The sequence below is a fragment of the Mandrillus leucophaeus genome, unplaced genomic scaffold (assembly GCF_000951045.1).
Source record: "Mandrillus leucophaeus isolate KB7577 unplaced genomic scaffold, Mleu.le_1.0 Scaffold748, whole genome shotgun sequence".
NCBI lineage: Eukaryota > Metazoa > Chordata > Mammalia > Primates > Cercopithecidae > Mandrillus > Mandrillus leucophaeus.
This window is the reverse complement of record NW_012108119.1, coordinates 124,764-139,570: the sequence shown is the minus strand read 5'-3', so window position 1 is coordinate 139,570 and position 14,807 is coordinate 124,764. Positions and strand designations below refer to the sequence as shown.

General features: G+C 32.2%; 1 protein-coding gene across 1 annotated transcript in view; it reads right to left on the bottom strand.

The window, feature by feature from the left end:
• Positions 1–282: 282 nt before the first annotated feature.
• LOC105529082 (potassium channel subfamily T member 2-like) overlaps positions 283–14,807 on the bottom strand; it is a gene marked incomplete at its 5' end in the record, with an annotated part of 125,131 nt that continues 110,606 nt past the window's right edge. The window contains 2 exons of the mRNA XM_011966131.1: positions 283–1,094; positions 8,715–8,799. Coding sequence (XP_011821521.1) covers positions 983–1,094; positions 8,715–8,799 — 197 coding nt within the window. The remainder of the gene's footprint in view (positions 1,095–8,714; positions 8,800–14,807) is intronic.

The following is a 14,807-nucleotide window of genomic DNA, read 5'->3' as shown; positions in this document are numbered from 1 at the left end:
AATGTTTTGAAGTGTCTTCAGATTCCATAAAAGGTATAAATTATCTTCTGTCAATTTTAAAAGAATTTTTCTAATGAAATTTACTATATAGATATATGAAAAATGGTAAAGCCGAAGAGCCTAAGGACAATCATTACTGTATATTTCAAGAAATCCAGTTAATGTTTCAATCCTTGAACTAAATTTAAGTCAACAAATGTGTATTAAGTATTTTCTCTATGCTAGGCATTCATTTAGGAGAATAATAGATATTTGCTTTATAGTATGCTTTTCTTGGCATAAAATGTTTGCTAGACATAAAATTACCAAAAAGTGCAGGAACCTAGTGTTTCTTTTTATTTAAGTTTTAGTTTCTTCAGTGTAAAACATGCTATGAACATCTCAAATTCTAAGATAAATATTTTTATATCATAAGGCAGAGAAAAAAAGTTAAAATGACTTAAAGATTTGTATTCTAAAGCAAACTATGATTCTTACACAAAAGTCAGCCACACAAGTTTGTTGGTTAATCTCTATGTAGAGAAGACTAGACAAGTATGATGAGCTCAGTTTTATAAAACAGTAAGTTTAAAGAATATGATATGACACATTTAATTTTTAAGAGGAGCAGCAACATTCTGTGTCCATTGTGATGCACCAAATAGAGTTAGATTTTGTCAATTTCATAAAACCTTAATAATTTTTAAAATTGGTTTCATATAGTTTGGATTAATATAAAATAATTAAATGTTAGATTTAAATTTTTGTATTTTAATATAGCTTTTCAAATCTATTCCATTGATGTCCTTCAACTATTAACAGGGAGAGTACCAGTAAGTAGTACATTAAATTTCAAAATGATCTATACTTCTAAGAGAAGAGATTATGTTTTTAAATATGAGAGAATTACAAGTATTTCCATCTAGTTTCTTTCGTGTCAGCAAAACTTTTGTGGTTCCAAGCAAGGTCCCTGTAGGAAAAAAGTTTCTCATTTTATTTTTTATCAAAGTTGAGTTTCCTCCCGAGAATCTTGACCAGTGACATTGCAGATGCTGTTTCTTCGACTAGGCTCACTGTTTGGAAGGTAGGCCAATGGATCTGGTCTAATTAAGTATCTAATAAAAGAAAACAAAATAAATTACTTTGCAATAGTAAATACAGGCAACATTGATTCACACTAACACTTTATATTTCTACTTTATTTGTTCAGTTTTCAGATAATCTAAACTGTCTATATACAACATTGGTGGCAGAACTCACTGTTTAAGTTGGCCTTTACAATTTGGCATGGTTAACATTATCATTTTCATACCTGAGAAGATTATGATGGTGAATGCTGATGAATCAAGCACTATTATGTTTCTTCTTCTTTCTCTTTTTCCCTGTGCATGTTGGCTGTCAGGCACCATTATTTTTCAATTATAATCAATTTCATCACCTTCATCTCATCACAGTTTTATGATTTAGTATGCTGTTGACTTATTATCCCTGACTTTGGCCATTTTTCTATGAAGGAGACCTACATTTTAGCCATTATCCTTCCATTACTTAACTGTTGTTCTTTGTCTTATTTTTATGACTTAAAAAAATTAGGAGATTGATGTAAGGGGTTGCTGTAGTCTTTTCAATTTGAATATTTTATGAATCTATAAAATTAACAATTTAACAAATGTTTATAGTGAATATAATGCATAATGTTTAAATTAGCTGAAAAAACATTTATCTAAAATTCAGGTTATGGTATAGTAAGTGATAATATTAAAGTATGGAGAATCATTCTTAACTAATTCTACTAGTAAATACAAAAATGTTTATCTGCCAAACTCAAACATTTCATTAATGTGAGAATTTGTTTTAAGAGAGTTGTCTTCCTTCAGACTGTCAAACGATGTATAGGCATACCTTTTTTATTGCTTTTTACTTGATTGTACTTTGCCAATATTGCATTATTTATAAACGGAAGCTTTGTGGCAACCCCGCATCAAGCAAGTCCGTTGGAGACATTTTTTCCAACAACATGTGCTCACTTAGGGTCTCTGTGTCAGATTTTGTAACTTGAACTTTTTCCAATGTAATTATATCTGTTATGGTGATCTGTGCTCAGTAATCTTTGATATTCCTATTGTAATTGTTTTGGGATAACATTATTCGCACCCATATAAGAAGGCAATTTTAACCAATAAAATATGTGTGTTCTGGTCACTTCATCAACTGGCTGTTCCTTTGACTTTCTCTCCCTCTCCTCCACCATCTGTATTCCCCAAGACACAAGAATATTAAAGTTAGATCAGTTAATAACCCCAAAATGACTTGTAATTGTTCAAGTGAAAGGAAGAGTCTTATGTCTCTCACTTTAAATCAAAAGCTAGAAATGATTATGCTTAGTGAGGAAGGCACATCAAAAGCTTACATAAGTTGGAAGTTAGGTGTTTTGTGCCAGTTAGCCAAGTTGTAAATGCAAAGGAAAAGTTCCTAAGGAAATTAAAAGTGCTACTTCAGTGAATATACAACTGATAAGAAAGGTAAACAGCCTTATTGCTGAGATGGCAAAAGTATGAGTGGTCTGGAAAAAAGATCAAACCCGCTACAACATTCCCTTAATCCAAAGCCAAATCCAGAGCCATGCTCTACTTCTTTTCAGTTCTCTGAAAGGTGAGGGAGGTGAAGAAGCTATAGAAGAGGTTAGCTACAGAAGAGGAAGCTAGCAGAGGTTAGCTCATGAAGCTTAAGGAAGTAAGTCTCCTCCATAACATAAACGTGCAAGGTGAAACAGACAGTGCCAATGGAGAGGTTACAGCAAGTTATCCAAAAAATCAAACTATTAATAAGATCGTTGATGAAGGTGGCTAAATTAAACAACAGATTTTCAATTTGGAAGACAGACTTCTATTGGAAAAAGGTGCCATCTAGTACTTTCATAGCTAGAGTGGTGAAGACAAAGCCTGGTTTCAAAGCTTCAGTGACAGGCTGACTCTTTTGGTAGGGGCTAATGCATCTGGTGACTTTCAGTTGAAGCCAGTGCTCATTTACCATTCTGGAAATCCTAGGGCACTTAAGAATTCTGCTAAATCTGCTCTGCCTGTGCTCTAGAAACGGAAAAGCAAAGCCTGACTGGCAGCACATCTGTTTAAAGCATAGTTGACTGAATATGTTAGGTCCATTGTTGAGACTTAACGCTTTAAAAAAAAAAAAGACTGTTTTCAAAATATCACTGCCCCTTGATAAGGCACCTGGTCACCCAAGAGCTCTGATGGAGATGTACAATGAGATTAGCATTGTATCACTCTTGCTAACCCGACATCTATTCTGCAGTCCATGGATCAAAGAGTCATTTCAATGTTCATGATTCATGGGATGAGGTAGAAATATCAACATTAACAGAAGTTTGGAAGAAGTTGACTCTAACCCTTATGGATGACTTTGAGGGGTTCAAGACTTCAGTGGAGGAAGTAACTGCAGTTGTGGTAGAAATAGCAAGAGAACTAGAATTAGAAGCGGAGCCCAAAGATGTGATTCAATTTCTGCAATCTCTGACCAAAACTTGAATGAATGAGGAGTTGCTTCTTATTTATGATCAAATAAATTGGTTTCTTGAGATGAAATCTTCTGGTGAAGATGCTATGAACATTGTTGAAATGACTATAAAGAATTTATATTATTACGTAAACTTAGTTGACAAAGTAGCAACAGGGTTTGAAAGGACTGACTCCAGTTTTGAAAGAAGTTCCACTTTGGGTAAAATGTTATCAAAGGGTATCACATGCTACAGATAAATCTTGCATGAAAGAAAGTCAATCAATGCAGCATACTACTTCATTGTCTGATTTTAAGAAATTGCCACACCATTCAAACCTTCAGCAACCACTACCCCAATCTGTCAGCAGCCATCAACATTGAGGCAAGACTCTTTACCAGCAAAAAAAGATTATGACTCCCTGAAGGCTCAGATGATTGCTAGCATTTTTTAGCAATAAGCTATTTTAAATTAAGTACATTTTTAGACATAATGCTTTGCTTTTGCACACTTAGTAGACTAAAGTATAATGCAAATATAAATTTTGTATGCACTGGGACCAAAAAATTCAAGTGACTCGCTTGATTGCAATATTCACTCTATCGTGGTAGTCTGGAACAATCCTGCAGTATCTCTGAAATATGCCTGAGTATCTTCAGTGACTGCTTCTTGAGCACCTGTAGGAAACTGTGCTAACACCTTAGAATTTAAAAAAATCACAAAACTTACCCCTGTCCGGCAGAAGATAAAAGCATAATTTATGAAGTAGATATAATGGAAAGAAAAAAGAAATTCCAAATGTCATACAAAGTGAAAAAGAACCACAGAGAGAATTAGGAACTACTTTATTGAGGAGTTGGGTTGAACTTGCCTCTCCAGGCTTCAGAGAAGATTTAGGAGGAAGGAACAGGAGGTGACCCCAAACGTTGTCAATGGAGACTACAGAGGATGGATGTTTCTGATGTGCTTAGAAAGGATTTGACTTTAGAAAACTGGTAAATCATGGTAGGTAAATTCAGAAACAAAGGTAGGAAACAGGTAATGAAAGACCTTAAGTTTCAGAATAAGTAGTTTCAATTGTGTTCTAAAGGCCGTAGGAAGCCACTAAGGGTTTGAAAAGGAGAGAAAGAAAATAAATATATGCAACATAGCATTCTAAGAAAGCCAGGTTCCAAGTCCAAATGAAAGAAGTATTTCATACTTCTATAATATTTTTTAGAGGCAGTATATAAAATGAACAGGGAAACTAATTAAAAAGTGAGAACTCTAATAAAGATTGCACTGTTTTCTTAAAGACTGAAGGAAAAAGTTCATAAAATATACTCCTTAATGAAAATGAGAAAAGGCAATCAAAAACATTGAGTCTATTTTCTTTGACCAAAAAAAGTTGAGATTAGTGTTCCTGGACCTATTAACTGGACTTTGCCATCTATGCACACTGCTTTATAATTACTTTAAATATCAATAGTATTGTAGATTGACGAAGAAAACTAATAGTGCAAATTATACTTTTTAATACCATATCATCTAGTGATTTATTATTGTTTGTATCAAATTAATGTTGCTTCTTCATTTAAAATGAACTTCTGAAAGTGAATTTTTAGAAAAACATAAAAGAAACCAGTATAATCCATTATCCTCTACGTTCATTGATGTAGTAGCAAAAGTTCCTTTTCTTACTATTCTCATTACAAAACCTGTGAGTCCAATAAAGCAAATTTCTTAAACTGTGTTTTTATATATTACTTGTCATGGTAGACATCTTTCAAATGATAATTTATCATTGCTCTGGTTCTGCTGAAATTTAATTATCTCAGTGCCACAAATACAGATTACTGCAATGGTGTAAGTAAAGCTTTTTTTATTTTTTTTAATAGCAGTCATGTTGATGTTTTAGCTTAAAACTAATAAAAAATAAGAGTATCTAAAAGGCAGAAAATTCTCTAAAATATGTCTACTTTACCTGTTCACATTGTGACATACATATTTTATTCATAAGTAAAAAGATTAAACATTATTTGAAATTATAAACATAAATATTTGACAAAAGGACATGTTCTTAGATTCAAAAGGTTGACAGCATTTTCTTTGAACATTCTGTCAAAAATAATTAGGGAAATGATTGTATTAAGCTAAAGAAATATAATTTATTGTAAAATACAAATAAGGTAAGCATAATTTTAAAAATTCTGTATAATTAACCCAATTATACTTATTGAAAAAGAGGTATAAGAAGGCTGGAATTAATATGGGTAGATTAGATATTTAATAAAATTATCTATACTATGGACTTAAAAGAAAAAAGACATGTATAAATGTGGATGCTAAGAAAAAAGGACAGCTTTGTTTTATTGTCATAATATACCATGTGAAGGGTCCAGGATGAGCAATTAAAATCCAAGTGCATCATAAATAAGAAGTTTTCCTCTAATTGAAGTCCTTTATAAATTCAATACCACCATCAGATACAATTTTTGACAGTGACTTAAGAATTCTACTAGCTTAAATTGTTATTCATCTGTTTCCCCAATGCTCCTGTATTCTAACCAGTATTATCAGATGGTAAAATAAAGCAATATTATACTACATAGTTCTATCTTAGGTGCAATTTAGGAATCTCTTCACACTTATCTGGGGTCAGATTTACTCCTGCTGTTGTATTTTCCTAATAAGTTTTTGAAATGCTTCCTGTTTCTGCCCTAAAACAAAACACTCCTCAGTAGTTCAACACTCATTCTTCTACTTTTTCTTCTGTATTTATATTTTGGGGAAAAACATTCCCTATTTGCCTTTTTCAGCTGGAAGACAAGAAATATTTTTGTTTTCTATAGAAAATGGGCTTATCTTCAAAGTTCCAATACTATGTATCTCAATGCTTTCTATACATTTCCTCTTTGTACTTTAAATAGTATATTTGAATGGATGGATGAAGAAAATTTGTGATATACAGGCAAAGTAGAATATCATTCATCCATAAAAAAGATGACATTCTGTCATTTGCAGCAACGTAGTCAGAACTGGAAAATATTATGTTAAGTGAAATAAGCCACAGCAAAACAAATATTATATGTTTTCATTCAAACGTGTGAGCTGAAATAACTGATCTCATGGAGATAGTAGGTAGAATGTTATCAGAGGCTGGGAAGGGTGATGAGGAGGGGAAGATGGAGAGAGATTGGTTTATTAGTAACCAAAATACAGTTACACAGAAGAAATAAATTCCAGTGCTTCAAAGCACAGTAGGGCAACTATGCTTAACAAGACTTTATTGTATATTTCAAAATAGCTGGAAAAGAAGATTTGGGATATTCCTAACACAAAGAAATTATAAATGTTTGGGGTAATGGCTATCCCAATTACCCTGATTGATCATTACATATTTTATGCATGTATCAAAATATCACATGTGCCCCATAAAATGCACTAGTATGTATCAATAAAAATTAATTAATTAGAAAGTCAATATTTATTAAAAATACACATATACTTGGACCCACATATCATCTCTCTTTTTTTTTTACTACCCAACAACCCCTCTTTTCAGCCTGGAAGATTGTCTTCCCATTCTGACTTGTTTTGATGAAACAACATTTTTATTTTTATTTTTATAATCACACAGTTTTGAAACCCTAAAGCTATGTTAGATTTCTTTTTCAATTCCCAAATCAATCATCAAGTCTCATTTTCTGCCTTCATAAATCTATTTAGATAGGGGCTTGCCTTTGCAATGCTTTGTCTTGATGCTATGACAGATGGTTGGTTTCCTCACACCTGCTTTTTAATTGTTTACCCTGCATTCCTGTTCACCCCAACCCTAACCCATCCCATCAATCAATTCTATTGTTTTCTGCAGAACTCCTTTAAAAAAATCATACCCTTTCCACTCCAGTCAAAATCTTTCACAAAACTGACAACATATCAAAGAGTCTTCTAAATTTTTGCACATTATTACATTTAGTTCTAAACTTCTTGCATGGATCCATATTATGCTCAGCATCACAAAATGTTCTCAGTTCTGCTAGTCTCTGACCTTATCACTTGCTTTCTGGATTACAGACGCAAACACATCCTATGGATCTAATATCCAACAAAACATGTGGATCTTTGGCACTCGTTTTATGTCAGCAATACAATCTATAGTTAGCTACCTTGGCTAAACATCACTTGATCTACCCCAGGACAGGTCGTGTATCTCAAGGGCAGATTCTTGTAAGGAATTTCTTTCCTAGGCTTATACCAACAGTCGTCAAAGTGCCTTTTCTAAAGTCTTGCTACATGCTTGCTCATATATGTCTAAGTACTGTCCATCATCTATAAGACCAAATTTAAATCCATTTTGTCATCTAAGACCTTTCCAGAGGCAAATATAATTTATTTTTCCAGCATTGCATTTACCTTTCAACGGAAATGCTGACTACACAAAACTTCTACTCCAGTCAAATTGCCACTGAAACACTTTATGCAATTCCTGTATAGTGCATTTTCCAAGCCATTCTTCCTGTTCTGGACTGTCCTCTCTTCTCCACCATCACAAATTCTATCTATCCTTCAGAGTCTAGTTTTACATTCTTTATAATTGCTCAACCACTCAATAAAGTCTCCCTCTATTAATTCAGAAAAGCACTGTCTGTCTCATTTAATTTATTTAGTTTGTTAGTGACAAAGTCATATTATGTATTGCTATTAAATTTTTCATGCGTAAATTGTAGCTTTGTTAATTAGAGTGTAAGGACTTTGAAGTCGCAGAAAATGCCTTAGTCTTTCTATCTCACATATTTAGGTGAGTGCTACAACTGTATATGTTCAATAATTATTTTTTGAGAAATAAAATTAGTACCATAGACCTATAAGTGCTTGACCAGTCGTAATTTGGCTTTTGGGAACTTGAAAGTATTTAGAACTAAACAGTGTGGGATATTTCAGGTTTTCTGTTGAGTTGCTCTTTTATTCTTCCAGGTTTTCCCTCATTTTTCCAAATATTTTTTAGCTCACAGAATACAGAATTCATGCTATTTCTTTATTTTATACTCCTTTTAAACAATCATAATTTTTATATTACATGAAACATATCAAATGCATTTGTTTGTTTACAAAATTAGGTATAGACTATTTAAGCACTTATAAGAAAAATAAGAGGCTATTATGGCCTAAATGAAAGTACAAAAATAAATAGTAGTTTTCTAAAAATATATGTGTTATATGAGATATGAGATCAACTTACACAACATCATTCAGTTCTATTCTGGTATCTGGAGATGGGTTAATCAGGATGTAGGAGAGGGTACTTTGATGATCATTCATTTCATCTAGAAGATAAATAAGTGACAAGTTTGTTACACTACTTATAGAAAATTACAGGAATTACTATCAAACAGCTTATATTCAAACCATATAGCTGTCAACAAGAACTTATTTAGTTTTGTCCACAGCATGATTGTGCATATAAGTTTGGCTGTTTTCAAATTACTGTCATTGAAAATATCTGATGAGTACTTATTTTTTGTTCCAATAGATGATAAAATAAAGTATCTAATTCTGTTCAGAATAACCACAGTTATAATTTACCTTTTATTACACTGAAAAAGTATTTTTCTTTAATAAATGACTGGATAAGACATTTACTTGATTTATTATGCTTTATCAATTATAAAAAATAATTATAGCTATAGATAACAATCCTAGAAAAGAATATCCACACAGGAAATTCTTGGGAAAAATAATATAATTACATTATGTTTAGAAAACACGATAGAAATGTGTCAAAAAAGCTTGAAGACTCTAAATATGTGTTTGGCTTTGCTACATGACACGTCTCATGTAACTCATCTTAATGCTTTTGGAGAATGCAAATAATTCTGTGGAACAGAATTTAACCATGAATTTTAAGGGAAGTGTACTCCTGAATCATTTGTTTTTCCTAAAGCTATATATATAGCTTTATATGAATATATATACACATATATAAAGCTATATATATATATAAATCCTTTGTTTTTCCTAAAGCTATATATATATCCTGTATTTTTATTGCTAAATCTGGTGGTCACATCTAGTGTTAGATGGCTAGGTTAACTGTCTGGAGATTAAAATTCCAATGAATATATATATATATATATATATATATATATATAGCTTTAGGAAAAACAAAATGGCAAAGAGATTTGGGGTCTCAATTTTTTAGATTTCAAGATTATCGTAAGATGTAAATACAAAGTTATGTGGATGTATACTTCAATAAATGTAATTCTTCCCATGGGCAAAATTTTCAATCTATGAGAATTCTCTCAAAAATCCTGTTCTTGAGCTATAGTATTCCAGCCACTAAAGCTGCAGACAAGAATGGCTCCTGAAGAAAGAACTAATTTTTTCAGTTTGACCCAAAGTCTAAGAATAAGTTTCATACCAATCTAAGAATCAATTTCATACCAAAACCAACAGTATTTAGTGCATACTCAAATAACTGCATTAAACTAAAATCAAGATATTTTCAGGCCAACATAGCTGACCCTGATGAACAATTTGCTGCACTGGAATATAAATTACTTTCATAAAATAATGTTGACTACTGTGTCCCTCTAATGAGAAACTTGTCACTTTAATATGAAAGACACTATTTTCAGCTGTGGTATTTGAAGTTGATATGGAGATGTGCACTATTTTTAAAGTGTAAAAACAAAAATCCTTATCTTATGAGGCAGATAAATCATAAAATAATTAAACCCACTCTGAGTTTGCCAGTAAAATTATTACAACCAATAGCTCACCAAATTCATAATCAAATAAATTAGCATTTTCAGTTCCACATCTATGGTATACATACAAGGAATTGTATCATGCCATAGTGTTAGGGTTGCCAGGAAAAATAGAGAATGCCCATGAAATCTGAATTTTAGAAAAACAACTACCATTTTTGTTGCTGTTGTTGGGATCTCACTCTGTCACCCAGGCTGCAGTACAGTGGCTTGATCATACAACTAAGTTTTTTTAGAATAAATGTATGCCAAATATTGCATGTGATATACTTATATTAAAATATTTTTGTTGCTTATCAGAAATTTAAGTTCCATTGGGAATCCTGTATTTTTATTGCTAAATCTGGTGGTCACATCTAGTGTTAGATGGCTAGGTTAACTGTCTGGAGATTAAAATTCCAATGAATATATATTGAAGCTTACTACAAATAAGGTATAATTCCAACTCAAAACATATTTTACTGGCATGAGATTACTTGGATTATTTCTCCATGTGAGAAGAAATTTTGATTCATATGTGCTCTTTGAGAAATGCCCTCTTGTTTGAATTTCTACAACTGTTGTGTAAAGGTACAGATTGATAGTGCATTGTGGAGACTAAATTGTAATATTCTAAAAGTAAGAGGTGGACTAGAAAATCTCCATCTTATTTGACTACATATAACTCCGTTTCTTTTATAAACAATGACATTATTGAACTATGATACAAGAAAAACAATTTAACAGATAACTTATCAGTCAATATCAACACCTAACCTTTATCCTTGATTATTAACAGGATATTATACTAATTTTTGATTCTAGAATCAAGCCAAATTCTATTGGTGACCTGGTTTATCTGTTAAAAATGTAAAAATTGTGTAGATAATTGAGAAATTTCCAGCAGGAGATATTATTTTTGTGCCAATATTATTTTTTCTGCTTAAGTAGCCTGTATTATTTTTCCTACTGAAGATTTTTATTTTCCCACAAACCACAGAAACTGGAGCAAGCATTTTGCTAATGTTTTCAATTCAATTATTATATATGGCTTATTGTGACATAGAAAACATCACAATCAGAAGTAATCACTCCTGGCTTCTTTCCTCACCCCTCACCAACTTTTCCTCAGGGAGAAGGAATGACTTATCTTTTAAAATTAGGTTAAAATAATTTACTGACTTCAAAGCTATTCTCTTTTTCTTTCATGTATGCCTTGCTATAGGGTACATTTTGTCTGCTTGTTCTCTTCCATGCTGCTTTGTGGAGAAGGCCTGCAGTTGCCCCTCTTTTTTGTGACTTTGTGTTTAAGAAGCATTATATAATGCTAATATAAATGACGAGTTAATGGGTGCAGCAAACCAACACAGCACATGTATACATATGTAACAAACCTGCGCGTTGTACACATGTGCCCTAGAACTTAAAGTATAATAATAACAATAATAAAGAATTAAGGAGTGAGATTTGCTAAAAGCGTATTGCAGTCACACATCAAAACCGCACTCAACAATAGTTTTTATTAGCCATAATCCTGGAATATTTTGTCTCCATCACTCTTTCTCTATGGTTATTTTCTAGACATTCTTTCATTCTGGAGGTGAAAATGTGGTAGATTTGTGGGATCTTCAGGATCATATCATGATAATTATCAATGACTATGGCAAAGATACAAATTAATTAAAATATGGCTCTGCAACAAGAATACCATATTTACTGAATAAAATAAATTTTGTTTGGTAAATTAGCTTTACGAACAACATAATCTATTTCTTACCAAATACAAATATCTATGAAGGGAATTTGCAGCGAATATATTTACTGTGTTCCTGATAACCAAAATATGATATTGGCAAAATTAAAAAAAATTATATAGTTTAAATTATTTTCATTAAAATTATTTTTTCATCAGTGACATAATTCTTTTAATAAAACTACTCATAAAAACTCAAAATAGTATTTTTGAATATTGTAAACTTTAAAATAAATTATATGGAGAAAAAGTTAAAGATTGCTACTAGTATTTACAAAGAAACTTATTTTGCTATATTAACTAGCATATAAAATTATTAAATAAAAATCTTCAAATGGCAAATATTTTGCTTAGAGTAGTTTGTATAAATAGATCACATTAGAAAAGAGACAGAATCATATTCCTATGATTCTCACAAAATAATTGATTAATGAGTCCTATTCCATACACATTAATTTAATATTTTTGTTTTGTTTTAAATTTTCATGTTGAAGTATTTTAAGACGATTTTTGAAAGAGGATGAGAAATTTAAATATCATGTATATTTGTATAGGTTACCATTAAATGATACTTCTGTTATAGACTGAATTGTGTGTTCCCCCACAAACTCCAGTATTGAAAAGCTAACCACCAAGATGACTGTATTTGGAGATAGACCCTCAGAAACTAATTAAGTTTAAATGGGGTCAACAGAGTTGTTCCCTAATCCAATAGACTGGTGTCTTCATAAGAAGAGGAAGAGATACCAGGCATAAATACACACAGAGACAAGACTGTATGAGGACACAGAAAGAAGGCAGCCATCTGTCAGCCAACATGAGAGGACTCAGAAGAAATCAAATTTTGGGCACCTTGATGTTGGACTTCCATCTTCCAGAATTGTAAGAAAATAAACTTCCAGTGTTTAAACCATTCACTCTGTGATATTTTGTTATGGCAGCCCTAGTACACGAATATAACTTCTGAAAACACACATCCATTGTATCATGTATAGTCAGAGGAACATTCTATATAATATAACCATATCACTTAGAGGCCCAGTTAAGAACAAAGGCTCTGAAACCAGACTACATGCATTGAAATTCTGGGTCTGCCAATTGCTCACTCTGAGATCTTAGGCAAATTATTTAATTTCTCTTAATCTCTGAGATTAGCATCCTGGCATGAAAAATTAGGATAGCAACAGTGCAATTTCACAGGTTGTTGTTAGAATTAAATTCTAAAAAATAAATAAGAAATATAATTTAAAATTAATATGTTTACATTGATTTATAGTTCTTGTACTTAGTGCCTTATTGATATTAAGTGCAACATAAAGATTATTATTATTGTAGCAGGCAAAATCAAGCAGTAAATTACAAAAAAACAATTATATATGTATTGCTATATGAAGGTGTTGGCATGCATAAATAGAGAAAGAGTGTTTTGAACAAATAGAAGGGTAAATGGAAAAACAAGAGATGGTTTGGTTTAATTTGTAGAAAGTAGGCACCAGGGAATGGACTAAAGTGAGAGAGGAGAAGATTAATTTGAGATGATGTTGAACAGGCAAGCTAGGACCAGATTCTAGAAGGGCTTTTCCCTTGGTCAGCAGTTGGAATTTTATTCTAAGTGTAATGAAAAAACTTTGAAAACTTGTAAGGGTCAAGGGGAAGATTGGTGGTATGAAACAATTTTATATTAAATATATCACTTTGATTGCTTTGTGGGAAATTAACTGTGTGGTTTAAACTCAGGACTATTAGGTGGTCATTGTGAAACAGAAACCCATGTGAGAAATATTGGTAGCATGAGAACAACAGAAATTGAATAAATTAATAAAAAGGGAGGGGAAGAGAGTTAGAAATGATGTGGGAGACAGAAAGAGGAAAGAGAGAGACAGAGAGAGAGAGGAAGGAAGACAGAGAAAGAGACTGAGAGAAGGAGAGAGAGAATGTTAAGCTGGAGATACCACAGTATGTTTGAATGCCAATAGGAGAAAACAAGTAAAATAAATTGGTGCTATATGAGAAAGACAGTGTGTTTTCCTTTAGTCAGTACAACAAACACCTTATTAGGGAAGATAATCTCAGTTGTACAGTACTTACTTCTTCTACATAGTTGGTAATAGCATAACCTAGTGATGATTTCATTTTCCTTCACCTGAACTTATATACACATTACGTGTTATCCACCTATAAAACTGGCTAGTTTTACAGTGCTGACTCAATTTGCTCATGTATTCCAGTTTAGTGCCAAATTATGTTTATGAGTACAACTATTTTGTCTATTTTTAGTGAACTGACCAGTATATTTGGGGGATGTGAAAGGTGCTTAAAGATAAGAATAAAAGAAGAATAATTCCATTTAACTGACTTCTATTTAAAGTTACTTTTATTACCAAAGATTTTTAATCATTTCATGATAGGCAAGATAAAATTATTAATAATGTTTGAACTGTCTTAATTTATCTTCATATCAATATTCAGTGTATTCAAGATTATATGAAACTATGAGCAGAACGAGTAAATAGATTTTCAGAACAAGCTACATTTCAACTTGCCATGAGCCACTCCATCACTTACTAGCTTCCGGCAAATAATACTAGTTACTTGATACCTAATTTTCCTTTCAAAATAGAGTATTCAATATTTATTAAAAACCTATGTCGGGGGGGTGGAGCAAGATGGTCGAATAGGAACAGCTCCAGTCTCCAGCTCCCAGCACAAGGGACACAGAAGACAGGTGATTTTGGCATTTTCAACTGAGGTACTGGGTTCATCTCACTAGGGAGTGCCGGACAATCGGTGCTGGTCAGCTGCTGCAGCCCGACCAGCGAGAGCTGAAGCA